The 26,948-nt window shown below is 42.5% G+C and overlaps 1 protein-coding gene across 2 annotated transcripts; it reads left to right on the top strand.

Moving 5' to 3' along the window:
* Positions 1-243: 243 nt before the first annotated feature.
* Positions 244-26,948, top strand: fam171a1 (family with sequence similarity 171 member A1). Of its 2 annotated transcripts, XR_003273746.1 has the most exons (10): positions 244-797; positions 10,737-10,964; positions 11,603-11,695; positions 14,788-14,946; positions 15,829-16,005; positions 19,785-19,901; positions 20,041-20,155; positions 20,743-20,860; positions 22,843-26,495; positions 26,669-26,948. XR_003273746.1 is itself a non-coding variant. In XM_026183635.1 (9 exons), the coding sequence occupies exons 1-9, from the start codon at positions 689-691 to the stop codon at positions 24,418-24,420; spliced, it is 2,694 nt and encodes an 897-aa protein (XP_026039420.1). In that variant the 5' UTR covers positions 244-688; the 3' UTR covers positions 24,421-26,948. The 2 variants fall into 2 exon arrangements, 1 of the variants encoding a protein (XP_026039420.1); XM_026183635.1 differs by having other exon boundaries at positions 22,843-26,948.

The following is a 26,948-nucleotide window of genomic DNA, read 5'->3' on the forward strand; positions in this document are numbered from 1 at the left end:
TTATGACAAAGTGCCCAAAGATGGAGGAGTATTACTCAAGTCTGGGTACATGGAAGCAAAATAAAGAAATGAAACACTGAAAATGTTTGCACAGTGCTGTGCATAAGGTGAAGACTAGATGTTAGGGTCAAAGTGCACAGAAAATCTATTTTCCGAATATTTTAATATTGAAACTGTATTTCTAGAGTCACTGTTACATTTAGTTATTGAATTTAAACTGCTAGAAATTTATATTTCTTTCATCCCCCCCCCATAAAATTAAAAAAAAAAAATTCATTGTTGCCCCTTGTAAGCTTTTTTCTGTTCCTAGAAAGTAAAAGTTGTAAAAACTTTGGCTGGCAGGTGGAGGCGCTGGAGGTCCGTGGACGGTGGTGGTGCTGCGTGTGAGAGAAGCCGCCTGTTGGTGCCGTTCTGGGGCATGTGGCTCAGAGGAATGGGGCCGTCTTCCACCCTGACCCATCGATGAGAAAAAAAGAAAAAAGGCGACCGAGAGGGGGATGCACAGCGGGGCAGGAGAAAGGCAGCTTTACAGGCGGAAAATCGTGGCTGCTGAAGCTGCTGAACATGGAGAGTCGCCTGGTTTGTGGGATAAGCGGTGCCGTAGGGGAACAGTGAGTTTTTAGCAGACACGGGTTTGATTTCCACTTTGTTCCTCGAGCCGTTTGCGTTGTTAAACACATCTGCAACGATGCGGGCTGTGGACCGGAGCAGGACCGCCGCGATTTTACTCTGCCTTTTCGGATACCTTTTCTCCAAAGCTGCGACCAAAACATTACAGGAGGACACGGCTACACAAGGTAAGAAGTGCGTGTGAGGTGTTTTGCCAGAGAAAGCGGCTCGTTGACTGTTGTGGAGGCCAAACGGTGCCGCTAGCAGCTCGGATGCTGATGTGATCTAAACTTGGCTAACGTTAGCGAGTAAGCTAACGGAGAGCGAAAACTTCTCCGTCTGTGCAGCGCTGCAGATGCTTAATTATAAGCACGGTGCTGTGTTTAAGGGGTTAAAACCATTTCAGGTCGTTTTATATGAGATTTGTGGGGTTTAAATTTTTTTTAAAAATACTTTGTTAATGATCGGAGACGTGCCCTCATGTTGTCCAGCTGCTGTGATTTATCATTTATAACACTGCTGCGTTTAGTAAAGTCGCTTTTAACCAAGTGCTTGTGTCTGTATATCATAACAAACCTGAACAAAGTCAGGTTTACGTGCTGTTTTTAAAGGTAACATGGCATTTTTGGAAGAAGGCGGCTGTGTGTCTGTGTTCCTTACATGTAAGGGTCGTGGTTCGCGTCACATAGTCTGCAACCATCGACCTTACTCAGGGGTCCTGTTGCAAGTATATCAGTACCTAGAGATTATATATTGTTAAAGTAAATCTTGTATTTGAGCTAAGGATTGTAGTACTTTTGAACCATGATAAGTATGCAGATTATGTTCGTAACTGAAATGCCTTAAAAGGGAATGAAAACAAGAGTCCACTCACGTTTTCTCATCAACAGTTGGGCACTTTAATATTAATATGTGCTAAAAATGTAAATTTCTGAATAACAATATCTCTCATCGCTAGATTATAGCTGTTTTGTGCTTGCGTATCGTTTTTGTTGTGTTAATAAAGTTTTTTTTTTTTAAAGAAATGACTTAATTGATATTACTAGTTACTAGTTAATCTTATCTTAATGACCTTGTAGTACCATATCACCCTATTAGAGCACTTCGCTCTGCAGGCCTACTTGTTGTTCCTAGAGTATTTAAAAGTAGAATAGGAGGGAGAGCCTTCAGTTTTCAGGCCCCTCTTCTGTGGAACCAGCTTCCAGTTTGGATTCGGGAGACAGACACTATCTCTACTTTTAAGATTAGGCTTAAAACTTTCCTTTTTGCCAAAGCATATAGTTAGGGCTGGACCAGGTGACCCTGAATCCTCCCTTAGTTATGCTGCAATAGACATAGGCTGCCGGGGGATTCCCATGATGCATTGAGTTTTTCCTTTCCAGTCACCTTTCTTACTCACTATGTATTAACAGACCTCTCTGCATTGAATAATATCTGTTGTTAACCTCTGTCTCTCTTCCACAGCATGTCTTTTATCCTGTCTTCCTTCTCTCACCCCAACCGGTCGCAGCAGATGGCCGCCCCTCCCTGAGCCTGGTTCTGCCGGAGGTTTCTTCCTGTTAAAAGGGAGTTTTTCCTTCCCACTGTTGCCAAAGTGCTTGCTCATAGGGGGTCATATGATTGTTGGGTTTTTCTCTGTATCTATGAAGCGCCTTATGTTGTGATTTGGCGCTATATAAATAAAATTGAATTGAATTGAATACATTTCCTCAATCAGCTGGCAACTAATCAAATGTTTTCTCAAATTTATAATGGCTGCTTAGTGTGTATAAAACAGACTGTAGTAAATGTTGTGAGGATGTCTGATGTAAGAAGGGCCCGTTTGCACAGTGTAGATGCAGCATTTACTGTAAACAAAGCATGTAAAAACTAGCATAAAATGTACTAAATGGCATAAGTGATCCAATTAGTAGAGTGACAGAAAATTAGCTAGCAGTTTTTTGATGAATGTGGGGAAAAGCAATTAATGCTGTTGTAGGTTTTCCACTCTAACAATATGCAGGTTCTCTTTGTCTCATAAAAACAGAGTGTTTTTGGCTTTGGCCCTGTGTGTTATTAGCGAATAACACACAGGGGGTTATATTCAACCACAGATTCAAACTTGTGCACCCAGTTCTTGTCGTTTTTTTAAGTCGTATAAGATGTAGACTTTGACTTGATTCCCCTAAGAAAAAGTAGCAGTTCAAAAAAATCATTAAAAGCTCACAGTTTACATTCAAAATCTGACCGCAGCATTGCAACAGTATTACAAATATTAAGGGCAAAGTGAAACCACATTAGCGCCTTCTGTTAAAAAAAGAAAGAAAGAAAAACAGGGGAACGTGCACGTTAATTTCCCTTTAGTTAGATCTGTACAGCAAACCTTTCAAGAGACACGCTCCTCAGTGTGTCAAACAGCATCCTTTTACCACAGCAGCAAAGTTCCAAAGCAATTATAAATCACAGCAATCGGCTGGCTTCTCATTCAGTCTCTGACTTCAAAGCTACCTTGTCATACGAGCTACTAATGTGGAGCCACATCTGTTTAACCCATCGCTTTTATCTCTCACTGCACAAGCACATAAACATCAGTCGTCTGTGTTCGCTTAGGTTGTTCTTTTTTTTTAATAGGGGGTGGCCTACATGCGGTTCTTTCACTACACCAGGAGTGCAAATGTAAACATACAGAAACTGTCACTGTAAATCAGTCAGAGTTGGAAAAGTGCAATGCTGGGCTCTGGTTTTCCTTTAAATCATGATTATTTCCTGATGTTTTATAACTGTTATTATAGCTTGGGAGATTCTAACCTAGTCTAGGTTTAAGGTTTGTGATCAGGCATGAAAATGGCTCGTTTATTATCACAACAAGCAGCTCTTGTTTGAGGTAAAAACAGGGCGTAGATGTTTTGAAAACTCGCAAGATTGGGGCACTTTGAAGTCAATCCCAGCCTCTATCTGCACTCTTGTTCCTTTCCCTTTCTTTCTCTCTTCCTCTGGTTTTCATTTCGCTTCAGATTGACCTTCGCTTGTTCCCGGGGGGGTGCGTTCAGGTCGATGCTGAGAATTTCTCCTACACTGTCCAGCAAGTATGGATGAGTGGAGCCAGACAGACGATCTACCCGCAGATATAGATCTCACTCACATTACTGCTGCCCTTAATAGGCATGGCGTTGCATCTGAAACAGACAAACATTTGCTGAAGCTGGACAAGGGCTGCCAGGAAATACACCAATCAAATCATATTGTCACCAGCTAGCCAAGCTTGATTTTAATCACGAGATGCTGGCGTGAGTGTTAACATCAGCCTGCTTCAGGGAGGTCATGAGAACACACTGCATTTACAGACAGGGTGAATGACCTGCTTGGCCACAGAGGAGTATTGCAGTAGTACAGAGTACAGTATTTGACCTATATATTTACTGAAGTAAAATAAAGCGGGCCCATGTACCCCTCTCAACCATGATGTAACGCAGTTGCTTTGTCCCCTGCTGAGTTAATGGGATTGACAATCACTACCTAATCTTACTTTTAATCCAGTTTAGAGAAAATAGCAGGCTGAATCTACTGATAGCTGGTTTCTTTGCTTGCAACGTGTGCAAGAGTCTTGAACCACCCCTCACATCTTTACATTTAGCAATAAAAAGGAGAAATGGGTGCAGTGATTTATGGAAATATGTGCAAACATAGATGGGAATGCAGTGTATGAGGCAAAAACAGAGTTTGTACAATTTTAACGAGCTTGAAAGTCAATATTTGGCATGACCACCTTTATTCTTTATTGCTGCCTGAACCTTTTTAGATCCGCTTTCTTGTAGTGTCTGTAAGTAGTATTTAGGAATAGTTCTCCAGGCTTCTTGAAGGACATTGAAAGCTCCTTTTTGGATGTTGGCTTCCTTTTGTTCCATTCACAGTCAACATGATCCCACACTGCTTCAGTAATATTGAGGTCTGGGCTCTGGGGTGGCCAATCCAGGACTTGTAGCGTGTTTTTTCTATCCAGGTTTGCTTTGACTGCACTGGAAACATGCTTGGGATCATTTTCATGTTGAAATAGGAAGCTGTTGTCAGTCGGACCATTTCCAGATGGCACTGCATGGTGGATGCAAATTTGGTGATACTCATAATTATTCATAATTCCATCAGTTTTGACAAGATCTCCAACCTTACTGGCTGAAATGCAGCCTTAAACCATGATGGTCTCCACCATGTTTTACAGAGGCCTGTAGACACTCACTGTTGTACCTCTACCATATTGTTGACAATTTTAACCAAACAATGTCATATTTGGATTCCTCCTTCAGACCTGTCATTGGTTATTTCAGTCTAGCTTTGTGTAGCTTTTTCTCCGTTTCCCAAGAAGAATGGTTTCTTGAAAGCCACCTTTCACTGAGACCATTTCTGATGAAGCTTCAGTAAAGAAAAGTAGATTGATAAGCTAAAGGGTCAGATGCATTTCTCAGACCCTGTGTCAGCTCAAAGACTCCACTTTAGATACTGTTTCTCTTGCTGTTGTTTTTTCATTTTGGTTTAACAGTTCTTTTGTCCTCCACATGTCATGGTCCTGGGCCATGTGGGCCCAGTATTCTTAGTTTCTTGTATTTTTGTATTTCGTTCCTTATTCAGGCCATGTTTCCTAAGTTGTCCTGTTGTGGTGTTCCTTATTTGACTTCCCCTTGTGACTTTTATCCCCTGTGTCCCCCTCTACGTATCTGTGAGCCCTCATCTCCCCTCCTTGTTTCATTCCATGTTTCCCCAGCCCACTATGCCCGTGCTCTCTCTCTCCTCCTGTTTGCACCTGTGTACTTCCTGTTTTACTTTGACAGTCTCCCGTCAGTGTTGTTTACTCCTGCCATGTCTTGTTACGTTTATCTGTGTCAGCTGTGTTCCCATGTGTGGCCACTTCCCCTGATCATCCCTCTTGTGTATTTAGTCTCTGTGTCGCGTCGTCTGTGTTACCACCCCCTGTGTTCCGTATCTCCAGCCATAGCTTTTTCTTAGTTTATGTCCAGTTTAGGTTTTCTGTTTGAACTATTACCCTTATACTGCCCTCGCTCTGGTTTGTTCTGTTATCAGCCATAATAAAAGGCTCGCTTTTGTTTAATCCACTCCTGCATCTTCGCTTGTGTTCGCGTCTGGGTCCAACGCACACATTCCCACACGGTCTATCTCCACGGACCGTGACACCACATGGCCAGTTTCCTCAAATTAGTGCGAAAATATGTTTGTCTGTCAAAGTGTGTTATCTTTGGTATTTTTGCATAGATTCTGCTACAAAAAATTGCTCATGACAACTCTAAAAATTACAAGACATTTGGGCTTCTTGGAAACAAAATAAAAAGAAAAGAGGGGTGGCTGAGGACTTTTGAACAATACTGTGTATTATTTTTCGTTTGCACCTGAGTGTTTCATGCCGTGACATGTCAAGGTCCTGTTTCGCTCTGTGTGTGTGTGTGTGTGTGTGTGTGTGTGTGTGTGTGTGTGTGTGTGTGTGTGTATCCAGTGTCCCTGTCAGTGATTCATACTGTCTTCTACATTTATGCCTCTATTTTGTTCTTTGTAAGATCACCACAGATGTTTGTCGTTTATCTGAAGGGTAAAATAATAGCCACAGTAATTGTGATGCCTGTTTGTTGTGGTTAGACAAGCTATTAAACCCAGAAACAAAAACAACAGTCTATTGGTGCCTAAAGTTGAAAAGGCATGCATGTTGTAGACACTATAGTCCTAAAACTGTTTTTGATTTGCCTAAATCATGAATTGTTTGGGGGGTTTTGCCCAACATTCTTGAAATAATAATATGATAGCATTGCTGTTTACGTTTACAACAATATTCACATTGCTGCTGTGAAACACAGATTTCCTTTACGCAAACGCGTATCACAGCACGTGTGTGATTTTTATTGTTTCTTCTAGTTTCTCACATGATTTCTCGGACTTCTTGTAATCAGCCACGTGCTTCTGCTTGAGACGGTGAAATTACCCCCTTGATGTCACAGTTTTCTTGAACCACTTTAGAGCTGTAACCATTTCCCAGTCATTTGACAATGAGAATTACACGTCAACAGAGAATAGAATAATAGTCATTGAAGTAGCTTAAGCAAGGAAACTGAAGGATTTCAATTTCTCTCTTTTTATATTTTTTAAAATAATGATTTTTGACACAGACATTTTAAGGGACATCATCTTGGAGTTTCAGTGATTTTTATTTACGTTATCATTTCATTGACTTCATTTAACCTATTTTTGTTTTCAGCCATGCAAGTTTTTTGGTGCTATGTTTGCCGATGATGAAGTACATCAGCATGTCTCTTTAGCAGAGGAGATTAAACTGTCCTGTGTGGCACAACAGAAAATGCGTAAAGCAGTTTTGTAGACAATCAGGCTCCCATTGGTTTATAAGGTGTTTAATTGAATGGCCTTGCTGTTCTTACTTCAAGTGCCCAACACAATTTTGAGCTAACTAGACACAAGTTAGGTGCTAGTCTTGTGCTGAAAACACGTGCTTCAAAATATATCTGCAGTCACGTGTTGTCGGTCTGATGGTAGCCAGTGAAAATGATCATAGCTAGATTTCGGAAGATCTGGGTTGACCTGTTCAGTTGGCATCTTGTCAAAAAAGTTATTGGGCATAAAGTTGAGTTATAGTTTCTGACTTTATGAGTATTTGAAGTCCGCTTGAGTCCAAGTGACAAATTGAAGTGCTTGGCTCTGAGTTTATAAATACCAGGACTGTTCCAGGACTAGCTATAAGGCGTTCTTGTCCACATCAGATTAAAATCCCTTTTATAGTTTAGCCAGATTGCAAAAGCATCCTGATATCTGTGTGTTGAACTTGCTTCCTAACATGGGCCCAAAGATGGCAGAACAAAGAACACTCGTTTTAATTCATTCTCTACCTGTTAGTTGATGAAGACATAGGAAACCAAACAGCTGCAGGGTTGTTTTCATATATCAACACAGGACTTTGGTGGGATAGCAGTTATTAGACTGATTCACATGACGTAAAGGCCAAAAAAGCTGTTTTACCCTGTTTTCTTGTTATTTCTGACCATCTGAAATAAAGGTCAGTTTACAGTAAGCTGAACACAGTTAACAAAGTTGGTGTGGCTCTGATTATGGAAGATTCACGAGCTGAATGTTTTGCAAGTTTTTATAATGACATCACTTTAAACTGGCGTAGCTCGTAACAAAGTGCTGATTACAACGCACGCTGAGTGCTTGCATGCCTTCTGCTGTCATATTAAATATCTTCACTTAACCAAACCACGTGTGCAGAAAGCTTCTGCTTAACTCAGCTCTGCTTGGAAGAACACCAAACCATCTCACACGCCCAGTGGAGGCCAGCCGTGCTACCCATTCCTCATTTATCACACCTCAGTTTCATAAGGCTGAAATGATCGCTCTCTCCCAAACTTAATTCAAACTAGAAGGATGGAAAAAATCAGGCACACTCATTCTTTCTTCCTTGTTGTTTACCTCTCGGTTGCATCTCTTGCATCCAAGCACATTCACGTACACACAGCTATCCTGCTGCTTTTGCTGCTGAGCTGGGGATAATTGGTCTGAGATGGCAGTGCTGGTCAGGGGGAAACTCTTTGAAGCCTTTATTCTCCATATGGTGCTCAGTGCACACACAAATAGGCAGCTATGGAGGTTTAGCTGGAGAATTGGGGGTATTGGCCATCCCTCAGGGTGCTCAGAGGAGACTTTTAGCTTGTTTAGCAATGATGTCACCTCGGTACTGATTTATTGGACGAGGACTGGGAGGGGACTACATTTGTGTGTGTGTGTGTGTCAGTCTTGAAGTCTCCCAGGGGATTTTTTTTTTTTTTTAGGCAAGCACAGCTGGCACCCGTAACAGCATATCAGGGGGAGTGGGACAGGAAGTGAGGTCAAGAGCTCTCCAGTACACTCGAGAAAGCAGTGGAGGGTTTCCGTCATGGGGAAATCCAGTCTGCCTGTTTCCCAATTCTCTGCTGACGCAGTCCAAATGTTTAAAAAAAAGAAATCCCAGGAATGAAGTGGATCTTTACACCTGTGGATAATTATGTGTTTTGGTTTGAAACTGACACATTGCTCAGCCAGATCTTTTCTTGTACTAAGCAGCCTGTAACTTCCTCCCTTCCCAAGCTATAATTTGGTGCAGAGCTTGGGTTTTTTTTAGGTGGAGCGTGCACTCGGGCTGAACTCTCTCCTACACATTGTCAGAGTGGTTTCCCGCTGACCAGAGGATCCCTCAGTGGGGGGAGGGGGATTTGTCAAGCCATGTATGTGTTACTGTGTGTGTCACTGCGGGTGAGGTTTAAAGGAAACATTAAGACAAAATTCAGTGAGTATGGGGGGGAGGTGGGCATGTTTTGGTAATTGTAGGGGGAGTGGTGGTGGGGGGGAAACCTTTCAGCCACAATATAAAGGCCACCGTTGGTCAGCCTGTGACCAAACAGGACGCAAATTGTCATGTGTGCAAAGATGGGGACGGTGTGGGTTTTTGTGGCTGTGAATTATAGTGCTCTCTACCAAGTTTTTTATGATGACTCTGGAATGTGATGATTACATTTTAACATTTGTTTGTCAGAGTGTTTGACTTCCCTCCTTTAAGATCTGCAGGTTAGCTTAAGGTTGAAATTCTCAATTAAGGCAAGAGTGGAGTGAAATAGAGGGATGTCTTTGGAGATATGACAGCTGATGTAGGGTTTCTGCAGTGAAAGACAATCTGAGCGTGTCACAGTGTGACTGCTGCAAGAAGTGTGTGATATCAGATAGATGTGCCGCATATTGATTTCAAAATCACTTTGGAAATTTAACATCGCACCTTCCTTTACTTCACTTGATATGACCGTATGTGTCGCTGCGTCTCAAACTTTACGTGGAATGCTCCAGTTCTGAAGCCTATAAAAGGTCATGACTCACACACCCTGCTATTTTTATCAATCATTAACAACAAACAATGATAATAGTTTATTTTGCTTAAACATATGCGCAGTGTTTGTATACCCATTAATTTCCTAAATCTCACTTCATATTTTTTACATGGTTGTTCACCTACATCCTGCAGTTTGAGAAGCATGGGTATATGTAAAGATTCACTGTTTAAATAATATCTGATAATGAGGGTATATCAGGAAATTAAAAAAATCACGCACCCATCTCAAGCACAGCCTGATGGGTAGTGGTTGGTTGGTTGTTAATGTCGCCAAACCGCATTCGTATGACCTCCATTAAACTCTTTCGGAGTATTTCAAGAAAAATAAAAATAGACTGGTCCTGAAGAAAGCAGGTTTTTCCTGATCTGAAGTCTGAACCATAATGACATCAGTGGAGGTGTCATATTCTGTTGACTTTATTTTATTGTGCAACCTTGATTAGTGTGGTTCAGCTTAAAGTTTGTGGAAATATGGGTTGGGTGGCTAGACTATACAGAGCTCATTTGATGGAAAAGAGCTGCATTTAAACCTGAGAGCACTCTGGTCATGGCTTGTTTATTGTTTGCTATATTTTCAAATCAAGGCTAATTTTTGTGGTCCTGAATGACTCAGGCTAATGGACGATAGAAGGTGGATACTTTTCCCCCCCCTAAATAATAGAGAAAGATCATTATTACGTTTTATAATAAAGTTACATTGCAGCAGTGATATTCACAAGCCAATTAGTTGTGCAATACATCAGGGCTTACCTGAAAAGTGATAGTGTATACAGAACGTAATAGAGTCCAAGATTTATTAATACCAGTGTTAATGCTAATGGAACATTATTATTACTCCATAGGCAGTTTTCGTGACACAGCGTTTGTCTTTTAACGTTTTAATTATTCTTTGTCTCCGTCGGAGAAGGTGTTTGTATGTGCAGTTGTTTTTTTTTCCCCCCTTCAGCTTCCAAGGCTTCTTTGAGAGAGGGAAATGGCCCATTGTTTTAGAGGGGAAGTGCCACTGGCGGTTGTCCAGGAAATGGTCATCACTGTGTGACTGGCTGGGATTTAGATTTGTAGGCCAAAAGCCTGGCACTGACGCTGAAAATAGCTAAGACGATGGCATTTTAGGTGGCTGTAATCATAGAGGCCTTGTGGGGTTTTTTTGTATGTTTATCAATCACTGTTTACGGAGACTTGACATCTTACAACCGTTACAAATGATGAACTCTTGTCTTCACAGATGTGACTCTTAAGGTTCACCTGAGCGATGCCAGCACTCACCAGCCCCTGGTTGGAGCCACCGTACAGCTTTTTGCCAATCGTACTTCTTTAACAACTGAAACCTCATCAGCCGACGGCAACATTTACCTGCGTTTTCCCTATCGCCTTGGGACGCCGCTTGTTGTCACCGCAACTAAACAGGGATATGTGCCTAACTCTGTGCCCTGGACTCCCTCCAGATTACCTGGTAGGTGTGTGTGAGTGAGTGAGTGAGTGAGTGAGAGAGCGAGAACTCGTACATATATTTTGAGAAGTAACCAGATTAACAAGAACAGTGTCTCACTAAACTGTGGCATTAACAGATTGTTTTCATGTTTTATGTTTTTATGTGTGTGTGTGAAGAAAAAAAAAGTACATTTTTTGTGCCAGGTGTGTGAGCTAATGAGTGGAGTGCTCCATTACTAATTTATAGCTTTAGATGCCAAAACTCAGCAAGGGGGCTGCTTAAGCTTCCCTTTCACTAACACACACTCACGCAAAATACCTCCCAGGAGCCTGGAGTGTGTGTGTGTGTGTGTGTGTGGGAAGGGGGTTATTATGAGCCAACGGAACGGCGGCCAATTGGATTATCACGCTTACCAGCTCTGAACAATGGGCGAGTGAGGGGAAAAAAGGAAGGAAGAGCAAAGAAGTGCAGTTTGCTGGGTCAGGCTGTGGTCCTGCACAGCAGACAGGATGAAAGCAGGACTATTAAAAATGCATAAAGATGATTTAATGACTTTTGTTTCAGAGTGATTAGTAAAGTGGTAGATTAGAGCTTGTTTCTAATCTCATAGTGAAGTTATTCCTATACACTGTGTGTGTGTGTTTTTATTTCTCCTCTAGTATTTTCATCCATCAGCCTGGACCTGCTGCCAGAAAGAGCTGCAACTCTGATGGTGTACGAAGATGTTGTTGAGATTGTTCCAGGATTACAAGGTGAACACACTGTCTGTGTGTGTGTTTGTATGCAAGTGTGTGTGTGTACAGTTTATTGTTTTTAAAGAAAATCAGACTTTTAAATCGAATTATTTCATTGAAATAGAAAGATTATAACATTTTGGTCCATCACACCTTGGGCAGACATATTGGCACTATCTCTGCGCACACACACATGCATAGGAAATGACTCAGTCATAATGTTTATAAGGCCTCGGTCACACTGGTGACCGGTCACAGACTCCATGGCAACTACAGGTCACTGTGGGAAACTGTATTCCCAAACCTGCTGCCAAGTGGTTCTTGGTATTACTGGGTGGCTGCACCACCTTGTTATTGCATTTAGAGTCCAACCGGCAGGTGGATATAATCACCCGATATTTGCTGTATCCGCATTTGTCATGACTAATAAATAGAAATTTTAAAAATACAAAAAAATTAAAAAAGAAACATCACTCAACCAAGCATTATTCTTTGTGTTACATAGTTGCTCCAGTAGAGGAAACACTGCAATTTCCCTGTTAGCGACACATAAAGCTGCGTCCCTACTGGAAGCGATTCACGCTTTGTGCATTACTTTGAAGCTGAACGCTATTTGCTTGTGGGCGTTCCAGGCTCTGGTTCCCTCTAAACTTATTTACTATTAGTAGGTGAGGTGAGGAAGACGGGACAAAAGATACACTGTGTAAGAGAGCCAGAGTTTAATAATTAATAATGACTAAATAACAGTAGTGGTGTTTAAACACGCAGAAAGTAAAAAAAGAGGAGTGAAGACGAAATACTTCATCATGGGAAATCCCCAGCAGCCTAGACCTACTGCAACATAACTAAGGGAGCATTCAAGGTCACCTGATCCAGCCCTAAATATAAGCCTTATGAAAAAGGAAACTTTTAAGCTTTACCCTAAAAGTAGAGAGGGTGTCTGTCACCAGAATCCAAACTGGGAGCCTGAAAGCTGAAGGCTCTGCCTCCCATTCTACTTTTAAGTACCCTGGGAACCACAAGTAAGACTGCAGTCTGAGAGGGATGTGCTCTGTTAGGATAATTAGGTACTGTGAGATCTTTAAGATATGATCAGGCCTGATTATTCAAGATTTTATTTGTGAGGAGAAGGATCTTAAATTTGATTAAGGGAGCCAATGAAGAGAAGCCAATATGGGATAAATGTGCTCTTTGTTTCTAGTCCCTGTCAGTACTCTCACTGCTGCCTTTTGGATCAACTGAAGGCTTTTCTGGGGGCGGGGGGGTTAGGACATCCTGATAATAATATAGTCCAGCCTAGAAGTAATAAATGCATGATATTTTCAGGTTGACTGGGAGACAGGATGTTTCTAAATTTAGAGATATTCCCCAAATGCATGAAAGCAGTCCTACATATTTGTTTAATGTCGTCACTGAACTACATACCCTGGTCAAAAATGACTCTTAAGATTCCTCATAGTGTTACCGAAGGCTAAGATCATACCAGCCAGAGTAAGTATCTAGGACAGAGTACAATAACCTCAGTGTTTGAGTATTTGTAAGAGAACTCAAGTTGGGATGAAAGCCATATTTTGTCATTTTTGTCATTGGCGACAAGTGTTTTTTTTTTTTTTTTTTAAACATAATTAATACACTCCTAATATAAAATGCTATCTTATATTAAATGGCCTGTTATCAGGAAAATATCTAATACCTGATATAAAGAAAACACACCATATAGACATAAATCACAAGCGTGTCTTTGTTATTCCGCTTCTTTGTTTGGGTGTAATTACATTAGATAAGGCTTTTTCATCCAGGCAAATCAATTTGGTCTCTTTGTCTGTTGACTCTTTTGTGTGGCTCTGGCCAACAGGGGAGTAATTTAGCTTGTCAGCTGTGTTGTCTGACTAAAATAAATTTCTCACATAAATATACAGGCTCCATTAACATATGAACCTCTTGAATACACACTGCCTGTAGCACGTGCCTGAGCCGGGCACAGTCCAGCCCCCTGTCCTGCACAGTCTTTCATGATGCTGTGAACTTGGACACCCAGGGGAGTGATGAACCCGGGCGTGTGGCAGAGGGAGGGATAATAAAAGAAGTGGAAAGGAGAAGAGGAGGAGGAGGAAGGGAATGTGGTATGCATTGGGAAGTTGTGGGAGGAGAGAGTGGGAGAGAAGGGGGGGATGGGCCGAGCAGTGTCCAACAGAAGGAGGAACAGATGAGGTGAGAAAAAAGTGGAGGGAAAAACACAAAAAGAGTCAAGGAAGGGGGCACACAAAGAACAGCAACAGGCTCATTTCCTCTCTGAAAAACAGAACCGCAGACAGGAAATAACATTCACACCTGAATTTTTAGGACGAGCTTTAGTCTGAAATGTGAAAGTGTCGCTCATACTGCACGCCCAAAAATCATGTCGAGCACAAGGAGAAACCCAAACACAGCGAACACTCGTGTACAGCTTGATCCATGTCTCACTGCTCAAGAATGTGCACTCGGCACAGTTGGACCACAATGACATCACCTTGCTGAATCCCACTACATGCTTTTTGGTTTTCAGTTTATTGTTTCTAATCTATAATTTGTTGATTTGTTGAAACTAGATGCCAGGCAGCCATGATGACAAATCAAAAAGAAACAATTCATTGCAAAATATCAGAAAAGAGAATCACGTTGGCCAGGAGAGAAAGTCGACCAGGGCGTTATTGATCTAGAGCTGCCTCCATTAAGCTTAATTTGATGTCTGAATTTATAAGAAGGCACTAGGAGTATAAAGCTGCCTTGTAAAACATGTTCAAACAAACATCAGTGTGCATGATGGACTCTTGAGGTCAGGTGATTTCAAGGTTTTAAGCTCACATTGCTCCATAGTGTTTAATAGGGAGACTGAATATATCCTATACCTTATATATTCTATACTTATGCGCTATATACTAACTGAATTAATTGCCATTGTCTTGTATAAATTGAATGAATTCCGTGGAATTTTAGATGTCATTCCCACTTTCTCCGCATTATTATTGTTACTATTATGTTAAAGTCTGTGTCAATTATCCAACTAAAATACTCAGACGGATTTGAATAATATTTTAAATGACAACTCAGTTTCATTTTCTGTGTCACAGGTTTAAGAGTCCAGCCCAGGGTTAGTTTCCTGCACAGAGCTCTCAGTCTTCCTCCCAACACATCGTACGCCAACCTGACCGCGCTGCTCACCGTGGCAACCTCCCCCTCACACATCCAGCACTTTCCCCACCTGGAGATGCTCAGTGGCAACGGCACAGGTGAAGGTTAGACTGACGGGTCAGAGCATATAGTTAAAGACACCTTCATAGAAACGGGACAGAGGAAAAATGTGCTGAGAGAGGGTGAGGCGTGAAGAGTAGCAGGAGCAGCTCATCAGAAAGACACTACCGTCTCTATCTGACCTCCTGAAACACAATAACCCGTGTGTGTTTGTGTGTGTGTGTGTTTTCTCTCTGCTCTAACACAGCCCGCGTGCCCACACGCTTTCAGGCACTCTTATCCACATCTTGACATTGCATGGACTACACTGGCCTATAATACGAGTGATGACAAACATGTTCATCAATATGTGCAAACAAGGCTTATTTTTTAACATAATACAAAAATATGGATAATTAGAAATGGTCTTATCATAACATCCAGAAGACAGACTCTGGCAATGTTTTTGTTCACAACTCAGCCAGAAAAATGATAAACAACGATCTCATAAATGTATTTGTTTATAAAAAAAAAATATGAGCTGACACATCAACATCATAATCCTTAAAACCATGCAACAGACTCGTACGTTTTTTTGTGTGTGTCCCCCTTTTTTTTTTTTCATGTGACTTGAATACCCCTTCAAAGCTGTCTCCCCCGACAGAGCGTACCTTCTTCCTCGAGGCGGCTTTGTGACACTTTCCATCCTCAGTCTTCAAGTTTTTTTCCGCCCTCCACCCAGTTTCCTTCTTTCCTGTCTTTCGCTTGTTTTCTTTCCTGTCTGTCTTCCTCTGACAGCCCTCCTTTATCTGAGCTGTTTTACGTTACCTCCCCCACTGTCTGCTCCTTTCTCCGCTTCCCCTCCTGTGCACCTTACTCCCGCTCCCTTTCCTTTTCCCTGCATTTTTCTCTCTCACGTCCTCGTGTTTGCACTCTCACAGGCACGGAGAAGACGTTCGAGTTGACTCCTGTCGCAGCCATCTCTGTTCACCTGTTGGCCGGCGATGGAGTGGAGCTGCAGGTGACTGGGCCAATCACCTTCTCTGTGCCCCTCCCGCCTGACAGTGGCCTGAAGGAAAATGATCACCTCCCTACTTGGAGATTTGACCCACGCTTAGGTATGTATTAACAGAAACTCACACGTAAGCTTTTCTGACTTTCTACATTTAAGTTCAGGAAGTTTTTAACTCTGAAGGCTTTACTTCTGTTTATATGAGACCTGCAATTATTTGTGAAAAGAGCACATTACAAGCACTAACACAAACCACGTGCATGCTCACATGGTGCAGCCAGGTCATAATTTGTGGCTGTGTATCAGAGCGATGAATAGAATTATTCATACGATCATAAAAATTGCCAACATACAGCTACACATTAATCTCTTCACATCACAAGTTTGGACTGTGGATCCATAATCTGCCCGTGCTCAGTTAAATCTTGAACTGAACAATAGCTAAAAGCCCTGCGGTGTTGGCTCATGCAGCGGAGACATTTCAAATCTCTCTCGGCGCTCTGATTTACTCCTGCGATCTTAAATCTTTGTTGTCAGTCGTCCTGCACTGTGACACACCCAGTTCCTCTCAGAGAGGCTCCACTTAAAGACAGTGATTCGATCATCAGTTGACTCAGACGTGTCTGCACTACAAAACCTCCTTCTGCATGAACATTAGTGTCTCAACAGATCCACTGCTTCCTCTCATCAGCAGGAAAAAGCTTTGTTAGGACCCACTGGAATTATTTGGGGAAAAGCTGTAAACACACATAAGATTGACATACCACCTATTAATCAGAAGACTAGTGTATTAGCAAATGTTATGTAGACATTCATGAAATTATCATTTTGAAGGTGCAATTCTGTTTAATATTAACTCTCCTTTAAGCTCTGTTTTCTGAGGACAGCGTTGGTTTTCAGCTGTTAAATGTGTCAGTTTGTTCTCCACCTAATTATATTATCACTGTTGTTTGTTGCTGTGCTTGTAGCAGTCTGCTATGGCTGGAAAAAGGACTGATTAAAGCAGCAAGGGTGGGAAAACAAAGTCGTAAATTTCCAGTCCTGAAAAACAAAATCGTGAACTGAAAGATACTGAAACTTGTGGAGTTGAGGGGAACTCCTGGCTGGGCATATTTCTTGGTTAATTCATCACTATTACTGATATCTCACAATTGGATTAAAATCCTAAAAATGTCGTACTTCCCACGTGTCATGATATGTGTACTACATTCATGCTACAATCATTTCCCAATAAACATTTTAGAGCTCTGATTTATTTGGCCAAACAGTGTCTAAAGATTGCTACTAGAAGTGTTTAGTGAGCTCTAGATGGGCAGATGAATGGATAGAAAGAAAATAAAACATTTGAATGGCAAGTATTTTGAATTTCTCCTTCATTAGTTCAACGTTATTCCCTGTCTGTGCTGTGCAGTTTTCATCTGAACTGTAATCGTACGTCAGAGTGTTACATTGATTAAAAAACAGATCCACATTGGCTCCTGTGATAGTTTCAGGATCTCAGGAGTCTGTTTTAAAGCGCCTAAAGTATCAACATGCAGGGCTTATAAAAAGGGCTTTCATTAAAGCTGAATGAACACACACACACTTGTATCCTCCTCACAGCCTGTAGCTGCGAGTATTTCAACAACAAGAAGCCGTTCCCGGACCCCTCTCCAGGCTACATCTCATGTTCCTTAGCAACCCTCCAAATAAGTAACACAACAGACCGGCCCATCTCCTGATTGAGTTTCTTCACTGAGCATTTAGTGGGTGAAATGTGTGTGAGTGTTAAACTGAAGATGATAAACAGACAAAAAGAAGTTTGAAATCCATCTGGTGCCTGCGGTGGAAGACTTCAGGCTGAGGATGGCAGCCTCACAAAGACGCTAGTATTGTTTATGAAGTGCTCGCATGGAGGAGGCATGAACACAGAGAGAGAGAGAGGGAAACCTGTTTCACTTGTGCAACTGGCAACATGTCATGTATTGTTTGATGTCAAGCAGGCATGGGGAGGACTGATGTCATACACAAACAGATCATGTTCACCTGGGTGTGCGAGTCGGGAGTCTGACGATGCAAATAAGCGCCACTCGCTCAGATCAGCCGACGACTCTCTGCGGCTGGACGTGTTGGCTTTGTGTGAATGGGCGAGAAGCAGAAGTAATATATGGGCTGTATTGACTTTATAAATGTTTGCCTTGCGTCTGAGTAGCTGCCCTGCTGTCTGTCAGTGCTGTATTGTACCGAAGCGTGGGAACAGGTCCGTCGTTTGTAGCTATGAAACAGGTCAGCCACACAGAGAGGACTCCCCTGTGGAAAGGATTCAGAGAGGGACCTGGGTGAATCTGGGCAGGGCTGGGCACAGTGGTGTGTGTGTGTGTGTGTGTGTGTGTGTGTGTGTGTGTGTGTGTGTGTGTGTGTGTGTGTGGTGCTGAGTCACACAGCCTCGCTCTCATTTCTCTTCTGTTTCTTGTGCCTGTTCCCTTATCTCTCTTTCCACTCCTCCTGTTTATCCCCTCGTTTCCTCTGCTTGTGATGTTTCCCCCCGTCAGCATCTCTTGTATATTTGCCTTTCCTCTTTGAATATCCTCTTTACCCTTTTGTTTCCTCCTTTTATTAAACATGATGCATATTCCTAACCACTTGATGTTATATAACTTTGTATAAACATAGAAACAAAGTAGGTCTCACCGCGTTAGCCCTGAGAGCCTGAGGATCGGAAGTGTAAAGGCACAACACAGTGTTTTCCTCTTGAAGCAGATTTACTGGGAGCCAATCAGTCAATGCCTCTAGCTTTGTAGTGGTTTTCCATTCTGGCTATGCGGAGAGCCGCTATTGTACTCAGTGTACACTGCTCATAGGGTAACACTGTTATCTACATGTTGCCTCCTTGTGGGAGAGTTAAGTACTACCAAAACACTGCCGTCTCTAGAACAGGTCAGGGCAGACATTTGAGTCGTTAATCAGAGTATCTGCAGCTTTGGGGAGGGCAAAGAAAGTCACAAGTCAGTAGAAGACATTAAGCTGTGCGTATAGGTGGCACTTCAAACTATTATTTTGAATCTGTTCCACCAGACACATACACTGCTAACTAGACAGTTCATTATAAAGCTTCATCATCAAATGTTGATTTTAGTCAAAGAAGAGGTGTGTTTGGTCACCTTTTAGCCGTTCCCTTTAGCATCACCACAGTGCACAGGTGTCGAACTCCAGGCCTCGAGGGCCGGTGCAGGTTTTAGATGTGTCCTTGATCCAATACACAGTACTCTTTTAATCCCAGTCTTCAGCTTCAGCTCTGCCACTTCCAGCTTCAGGTCTGCCACTTCCAGCTCCACCTGCTGCCTTTTCTGCCAGTGTCACCATGTCCAAACCATACATCAGGGGTGGGCAACTCCAGGCCTTGAGGGTCGGTATCCTGCAGGTTTTAGATCTCACCCTGGGTCAACACACCTGAATCACATGATTAGTTCATTAGCAGGCCTCTGGAGAACTTCAGGACATGTTGAGGAGGTCATTTAGCCATGGTAATCAGCTGTGTTGGATCAAGGACACATCTAAAACCTGCAGGACACCGGCCCTCGAGGCCTGGAGTTGCCCACCCCTGCCCTACATTATAGGTCTCACTACCAACTTGTAAAACTTTTACTCTTATGTTTGAACAAATATTTCAGAGTGAAATACTGTAATTAAATCTACTGGTTTATCCAAACGGCTATCATTTGGCTAAGATCTTGAGCATAAATAATTTACTCCTAACACATTAAGAGATTAGCTGTCTTAACTCCATCGAGCCCCGTCTTTACATAATTAGGGGAGGCAGGTGAGCAGTTGCTGCAGCCAGTCCTCACAGAGTAACCTTTACAAAGTTTGTTTCCACATACTGTGATTTCTTTTGTGTGTCTTTAGGTATCTGGATAAAGAGCAGCTGGGCTCAGGTGCAGAGGGAGGGAAACCAGCTCAGTCTAACCTACATTGTTCCTCAGCTGGGGTATTGGGTGGCCGCCATGTCGTCTCTACACACCGGTAAGAAAATCCATAGACACAAATTAAATTTACTTCGCAAAACACATATTTTTGTTCTGTCATTTATGTGGTTTACTTGACTGCAGACTTCCACCAAAAAGCTTTTTCTCTGGTGCTTCAACACATGTCTTTGTAACAGGTCCAATGGTTGCAAAGGACATCAGCACGTACCACACTGTGTTTCTGTTGGCCATACTGGGAGGCATGGCTCTCATCCTGCTCTGTCTGCTCTGCCTCCTGCTGTACTACTGCAGGTGTGTGAAACACTTTGCCTTTACACAGACTATAGCATGAGTTTCCAGATTAGTATCTAAATTAGTGAAGATGATGTCAGTCTGTAGCTAGAACATGTGTACTGCTGCTTGGGATTTATTTCTCCGTTATTGTTCCAAAATTTACCTTAGCAGGCCGACAGGACAGCTTGGGCTTATCTCCTCTCAAGAGCTGGGGTGTTTGTATGCCACATTTAACTGAACATTAACAATACATTCCTTTTTTATTGAATCCAGCACCATCTGTCATCCTTCTGTCTGCCTAGGTTTACACGTTTATTATTTCTTCAGTTGTGATAACAGTACCAGAAAACAAAGCCCTGTACTAATAAAAGTTCTCCAGAGTAAGTCACATGGCAGTAATATAGTTTTTATGTTGATCAAATGTAAACAATCTGGACCCGGGCAGCTGCGCTACACAGTAAATATAAAACCCTCACAAATGCTCTTGTCCAGTCTCAACTTGTTCCAACAAAAAGTCAGGGATGTATTTTTCACCATTAGAAACATTTGTGTGTAATTATTCCGATTTTAAAGATTAAACGTGCTCTTTGTCTGTGTTCACCCAGACGTCGATGTTTAAAGCCACGAGGGTCTCACCGCAAGCTCACGCTGTCCTCTGGACTGGACAGCAGTAAGAGGGACCAAGCCACGTCCATGTCTCACCTTAACCTCATCAGCAATGAGGTGTGTTTGCTCAGTGATCAGATGGCACAGTTTAAGGAGTTTGCACATTAATGACTGTTTAAAGGTGTTGGAAATAGAAAACACCAAAGTCGTTTACTAAATATTCAATATTTTGGATGTTCTCTAAAGGACGTATTGCATAGCCAGGCTTTCTTTGCATTTGCTGTCTTTGTACACCCAGGCTTTCTACTTCAGGATCAGGCTGCGCTACATTAAAACAGGGTGTCTGATACATTATTTCACTCTTATTCTGCACAAAAAGACTGATTGTGTGTAGCCTACCTCAGCTGGACACATTAATTATTTATTTATTTAATGTATTAGGAAAAATCTGCTAAAATTACTCTTTAGTTAATTAGTAAATATATTTATTTCACCACTCTGTTAACTCTGGTTATTTCTAATGTGAAATAGCTGCAGGTTAGAGCGCCAAACCTTAAACTGATTCTGTCTAATAGCCTTATAAAATGAGGAAATTGCATTACATTAATCATGACATTACATCATATTAGGTTAACATGCGCTGTTTCCTCGGGATAAATAACCTACAAATAAGCGTCTGGACTTCTCAGTCATGACCTGGATGACTGAGAACCTTCACAGACAACCTACAAATAACTTGTATTCTGTTACCTGTAGTTCAGCAGTGTTAAACTAACTATTATACCTTCATTAATTACTGTGGGAATGCGTGACTCAACAGTTTTCATATATACAGTGGTGTATAAAGTGTTTGCCCCCTGCATATTTGCCAGTGTTTCAGATCATCACACAATTTTTTTAGAATTAGACAAAGAGAACCCGAGTAAAATGCAGTTTTTAAATGATGATTTCATTGATTAAGGCAGAAAATTTATCCAAACCTGTCTGGTCCTGCGTGAAAAAGTAATTGTCCTTGTAGTTAAATCATAAATCCACTGTGATTTTGAAAGCTGAGTTGAGTTTCAATAAAAAGCCTGATTACTGTCAGACCTGTTGAATTAAGAAATCGCTCAGATAGAACCTGACAAAGTGAAGCGGGCTAAACGATTTCAAAATGTAACACATTACGGTACGATTTAAAGAAACAGATGAGAAACAACACTGACACTGGCCCAACTAGTTATTAGGTTTTGGGGGCAATCACTTCTTGGACTTTTTTCCCACTTCATAATCAACTCCTTCACTTAGAAACTGCATTTTGTGTTTACTTGTGTCATCTTTGTCTAATATTTAAATTTGTTTGATGATCTGAAACATTTAAGTGTGCCAAACACAAAAAAGGGAAATCAGGGAGGGGGTAAACACTTTTTCACACCTCTATAGAACATAGAATCTACATCAGTTTATCATTTTTACAGCTTGTCGATGGAGGGAAAGGCAGTAATATGTGGCCCATGAAAAAGAGGGGGAAAAAGACCTTGGTACCTGGTTCAGCACATGTTGCTATGGGGATTTAGATGGGTAAAAACTGAAAGCTCTGGCTTTAGGCTCAACATACCTGACTTGCTCATAGCTTGCCCCTAGGAAGGAAAACGTGTATCGATGCTAACCTGTGCTCCTTAAGTGCACTGCATGGTTGTTTGTTGGTCCTGTGCAGAGCTTTGCTGTGGAGATCATTGTGCTGTAGCTGCGTTTGTGTGGTTGGTCCTTTAACTTGGCCCCTGGAGCAGAGAAGACAGGAGTCATAATAACAAAGAACTTCTTTGTAATAAAGTGAACCTGAGTGTTTCAAAATGTTAAAAATTGTCAGCTGCAGCCATGTTTATGCTTTTCCCCTCATTTTGATTTTTCAACCAATCAAAAGGCTGTTTTTATGGATAACAACACACCTCCTTCACCCTTCTTAACACAAAAGAACACCAAGATGGGACCAAACACATGAATTACTCACACTATAGCACTCTACGTGTTTGAAATTAAACTACAGTGTTTGTTATGGTTTGCTTCATGTGATGGTATTTAAAAACATTCTCACACCTGAATTTTGTTGTTGCCTTCAGGTGCAGCTGGAGCTTGTTTCCACGGGGACTGAGCCTGACATGACCACTCCGATGCTCAAGCCTTCCTCATATGAGCACCGAGACAATCAACGTCAACACAGCCTTATCCATCAAAACAAACACAGCCGCTCCTCTCTCGGCAACAACAGCCACCACGGATCATCTCTGGGCAATCTGACGCCTCGCAGCCGAGACTACCGACAGTCTGTAGAGACGTTTCAACTGAGGGCTGCTCTATCATCGGGGACAGAGAGGGGCTACCGTCAATCATACACCTCCTTCTGTTCATCTAGCAACCAGATTTCAGATGCGTTGTCATCCACTAATCATGGTCAAGTGTCAGCTACACAGCTTAGCAGTGTTGGGATTATTGATTGCATCTCCCCTTCATCTCCTCCACACTCCCCCAGCAGAGGGGAGGGAGGTGAGTGCAGGGCTGCTGACCACCTTCTGTCCCGGTCTGTGGACCACCTGGAGCGGCCCAGTCCCCAGTTGCTCTCCCGGCCAGGCCAGCTGCTCTGCTGCGGCTCTGTAGATCTGCTGAGTGGAGGGGAAGGCTACTCAAGAGTGCGACCCACACTTGTAATCCCAGCACACTACATGCGGCTGCCTGGGGAGCACCCTCTGTCTGGTCAGGCGCTCCTGCTGCAGACTGACCAGCAGAGTGACTTAGAGACCATCCAGGCTGAGCTCAATGCCTCACATTCCCAGCAGCCCCTGGGGCAAACCCCCACTGACTGCGACCCAGGTCCAAAAAAGCAGGGTAAAGGCGAGGGTATCTCAGGCCTGTCAGAGTCTCTGTCTATTCCAGGAGCTCTCGGGGAGTCGGGTCTTGTGGAAATAAACAGCGAGGACACCTTGCTGGCTGAAAAGACTTTAATGGAGCTGAGAGGAGGGAAGCCTCTGCCTCACCCACGAGCCTGGTTTGTCTCCCTGGATGGACGCTCCAATGCTCACATTCGCCACTCCTACATCGATCTCCAGCGGGCAGGGTGCCACAACAACAACAACAGCACACCTAGTGCAGGAGGTCAGCAAGGTAGCAGCCGTCAAGGGAGGCATGGCAGTTGTAACGATGCCAGTCTGGACTCGGGTGTGGACCTGAACGAGCCGAGAGCGGGGCGCAGGGGGAGAGATGCTGAGCAGGAGGAAAGGGGGATTGAGAAAGACAGATCAAAGGGGGCGACGCCAGCCTCGGCCTACACTCAGCTGGTGTTTGTGGATGATCTGAATGTGGGAGGCTGTGAGGAGGAGAAGTGCACCCACAAGGGCAGCAAATCTGGACCTGTCTTGTCAGACAAAGGAGAGAGTAACAGAGTGGATCAGGGGCAGGGGGATGCAGTGGGTAAAACAGCTGAGGGAGTACAAATACAGGAGGAGCCACCCTCACTTTCCTCTGCATCCCCTACTTCTCCTCCGCCCCTGCCAACTCCAGAGGGAGTGACTTTCAGGACTGATCACGCGCTGCTGTCAGTGTCTCCGGATGAGGACGCAGCACACGATGATGCAGAAGAGGAGAAGAAAAGCCCCTGGCAAAGGAGGGAGGAGCGACCCCTGCTGGCCTTCAACCTCAAATGATTCACAGATGACAAAGGAAAGATTCACATTTTTCAAGTCTGTTTGAAGTAGAATGCCAGTTTAAGGCTTTTTTTTAAGTTGCCATGCTGTTTTAAAAAAAAAAAAAAATCAGCGTTAATTAAACAATCTCTTTCCCCTTCTGGGAAAAATTTATCAAAGTTAACAAGATGTTGAGCAAAGTTAAGTAAGGTTTAATCATAAAATCTCAGTGAAAACTGATCTTCAAGTTGAAATGAGAAGCACGCTAAATATTTAACATTTCAGACATGGGAGAGAGTCTCAGTATGCGTGCCATAAAGCAACGATAAAAAAGCATAACCACACTGCACAGCATTGCCGCTAAAAACTGGATTTGTGTGTTGCCGAGAGAGCTGTACCCCACCCCTCCAACTCATGCTCAAAGAATGAGGTGTCCTGATCCAAGCAGAAGTGGTGTTGTTGAGGTTAAAGTGTCATCGTGTTCTTATTATTGCTGTTTTGAGCATTTTCTAGTGAGCTAGGCAACTCACAAAGTCACATTAGAGGCATGCTCAGTGGTAATCCTGTCCACTAATGTGGCTGAATGCATCCATTCTGGGGAGTGCAACTGTGATTTATTTCCTCCACTTTTCAATACACTTCACTTTCAGAGGCAGCATCTTTTCAGGCACTATGTGGAGAAGGAAAGGTACTAGGAGGAGGAAAAATGATCAGGAAACACAAGTGCATGTCGGTTCTGCTTTGAAACAGACTTGGAAGAGTGTAAATCTGCCCGTTAACCACAACTCCTCCTCTGCTCAGACCACAACATGAAGGATATATGTGTTTAAATTGAAGCCGTTTGTTCTTAATATAGCACTGAATCAATACTTTAGCACTGGGAGCCCATCTGGTTGAGAAATGAACACTTCTGCTGGACTCTTAATGACCACTGTTGTACTTCACTTTTCATGAAACACTACATAAACAGACCACTCGTCAGGCGTGGCGAACACATTGCCTGAGGGGAGACATAAAGACGCTGGAGGCACGAAATTAGGATATTTTATGCACAACAAATATATGCCTTTTTAATAAATAGCCTTGCAAGCATAAATGAACTGTAGTAGAAGCAGTCGATGGGTGGTTCATGGAAAATCCGAGACTACAAAAAACTTTCTTTCTTGAGCCATATTGTCCTCAGTCCATTAGCTTAATCTAGTAACATGCAGCAACACTCGTTTGAAGGTCATAACCCCGGTTTGTTCACACTGACTGATGTCTGAGATTATGAAACATCTGTGCAAAACGGGGCAGCCGTGTTCGAGGGATTTACTTTGAACGGTTGGTGGTATGTTGCTAGAGTTTAATCTAGCCCATCAGAAGGCTTTGTGGGAGATAAGGTTTCTGGACTGAGGAGGTTTAACCACTATCTGCTCTGTAGCATAATCAGATAATGTGACACACCGCTATGCTGGTGGGTAAGGATGTAATACCACTTCAAAGCCACCCAAATTAGTTGTGAGGGATATTGGTATGAAGGGTTTTGTAACTGTTGAACCACTGACTGGTGTATTTTTTATGTTTTGCTTTGAAGGCTATGCATAACTTTTATATGGCTGCTTGATGCCTTTTTTTTTTGTAATTTTAATCATAATTTTAATTGCCAAACATGAAGTATTTTATCTGAGAATAGGCTATTTTTTTTTCTTTCTTTTAAATATGTTAAGGGCTTTTCCTCCGTACCCACCTTAACGTTCAAGCTATAAAAGCAAACGCTCGATAACCTTTCACCTGAAATGCAAACTGTATTTGCTTGCTGTGTTTCACCTCCATTTGAACCACTCACCCACGATCCAAGTGCCTTTGAATAGCCTGACTCTACAGCAACTGATTACCTTATTTATTTCTCACCTCCTTTTGCCTTCGTCCGCCCTCCCCCTCCTTCCTACCTCAGCCCTTACTTTCTCTCCTGCTTGTGAAAGAAAGCATGCAGTAAACTTTCCTCAGCACTAGCGTATAACAAGCTACACTGCAGACATCTCAGAAAATGTCTACCAGCTGCTGCAATCGTAAAATCCTCTACAGTAATCAGCAAGAGTTCAGTCTCCCTCAGAGTAAGCAGTTAAAGATGTTTTGTTTTTTATGTGTGTGTGTGCGTGCGTGTGTGTGTGTGTGTGTGTGTGTGTGTGTGGCACTGGATATGTGAAACTACACTGCAGGTCGTTTCAGTGCATTTTCTTATTTTTGTGTTTTGTGGGTGAACGTTTGTCTGAAATGTGTTTTGCAGTGGCGGCTGAGGTGATGCTGACTGATCAACATGCATCCAGTCAAGGTTCACATAGACAAAGCAGCCATATTACAGAGTGTGTATAGTCTTTCCTTACCTCTGCCTTATCAAAATAATGTGTGTCTTTGTGTTATGAATGGCCTTTTCTCTTTTAGTTTCCCACACAGCAATCTCCCCTTTTAGGGTGGATGAGCAATACAGTATCTTTGAGTGTGTAAATCAGATGCTTGCATTATATTTGAAGCCTGTTATTCTGAATAAACAGCCAAACTGGAATTAA

This window comes from Astatotilapia calliptera, chromosome 11 (assembly GCF_900246225.1).
Source record: "Astatotilapia calliptera chromosome 11, fAstCal1.2, whole genome shotgun sequence".
NCBI classification, from domain to species: domain Eukaryota; kingdom Metazoa; phylum Chordata; class Actinopteri; order Cichliformes; family Cichlidae; genus Astatotilapia; species Astatotilapia calliptera.

Bases quoted from the DNA above. Each gene is read 5' to 3' on its own strand.
- fam171a1 (XM_026183635.1), top strand. From the start codon at position 689: ATGCGGGCTGTGGACCGGAGCAGGACCGCCGCGATTTTACTCTGCCTT. The intron at 16,006-19,784 runs GTATGTATTAAC...GTGTGTCTTTAG, and splicing joins GAGATTTGACCCACGCTTAG to GTATCTGGATAAAGAGCAGC. The intron at 20,861-22,842 runs GTGTGTTTGCTC...TGTTGCCTTCAG, and splicing joins TTAACCTCATCAGCAATGAG to GTGCAGCTGGAGCTTGTTTC.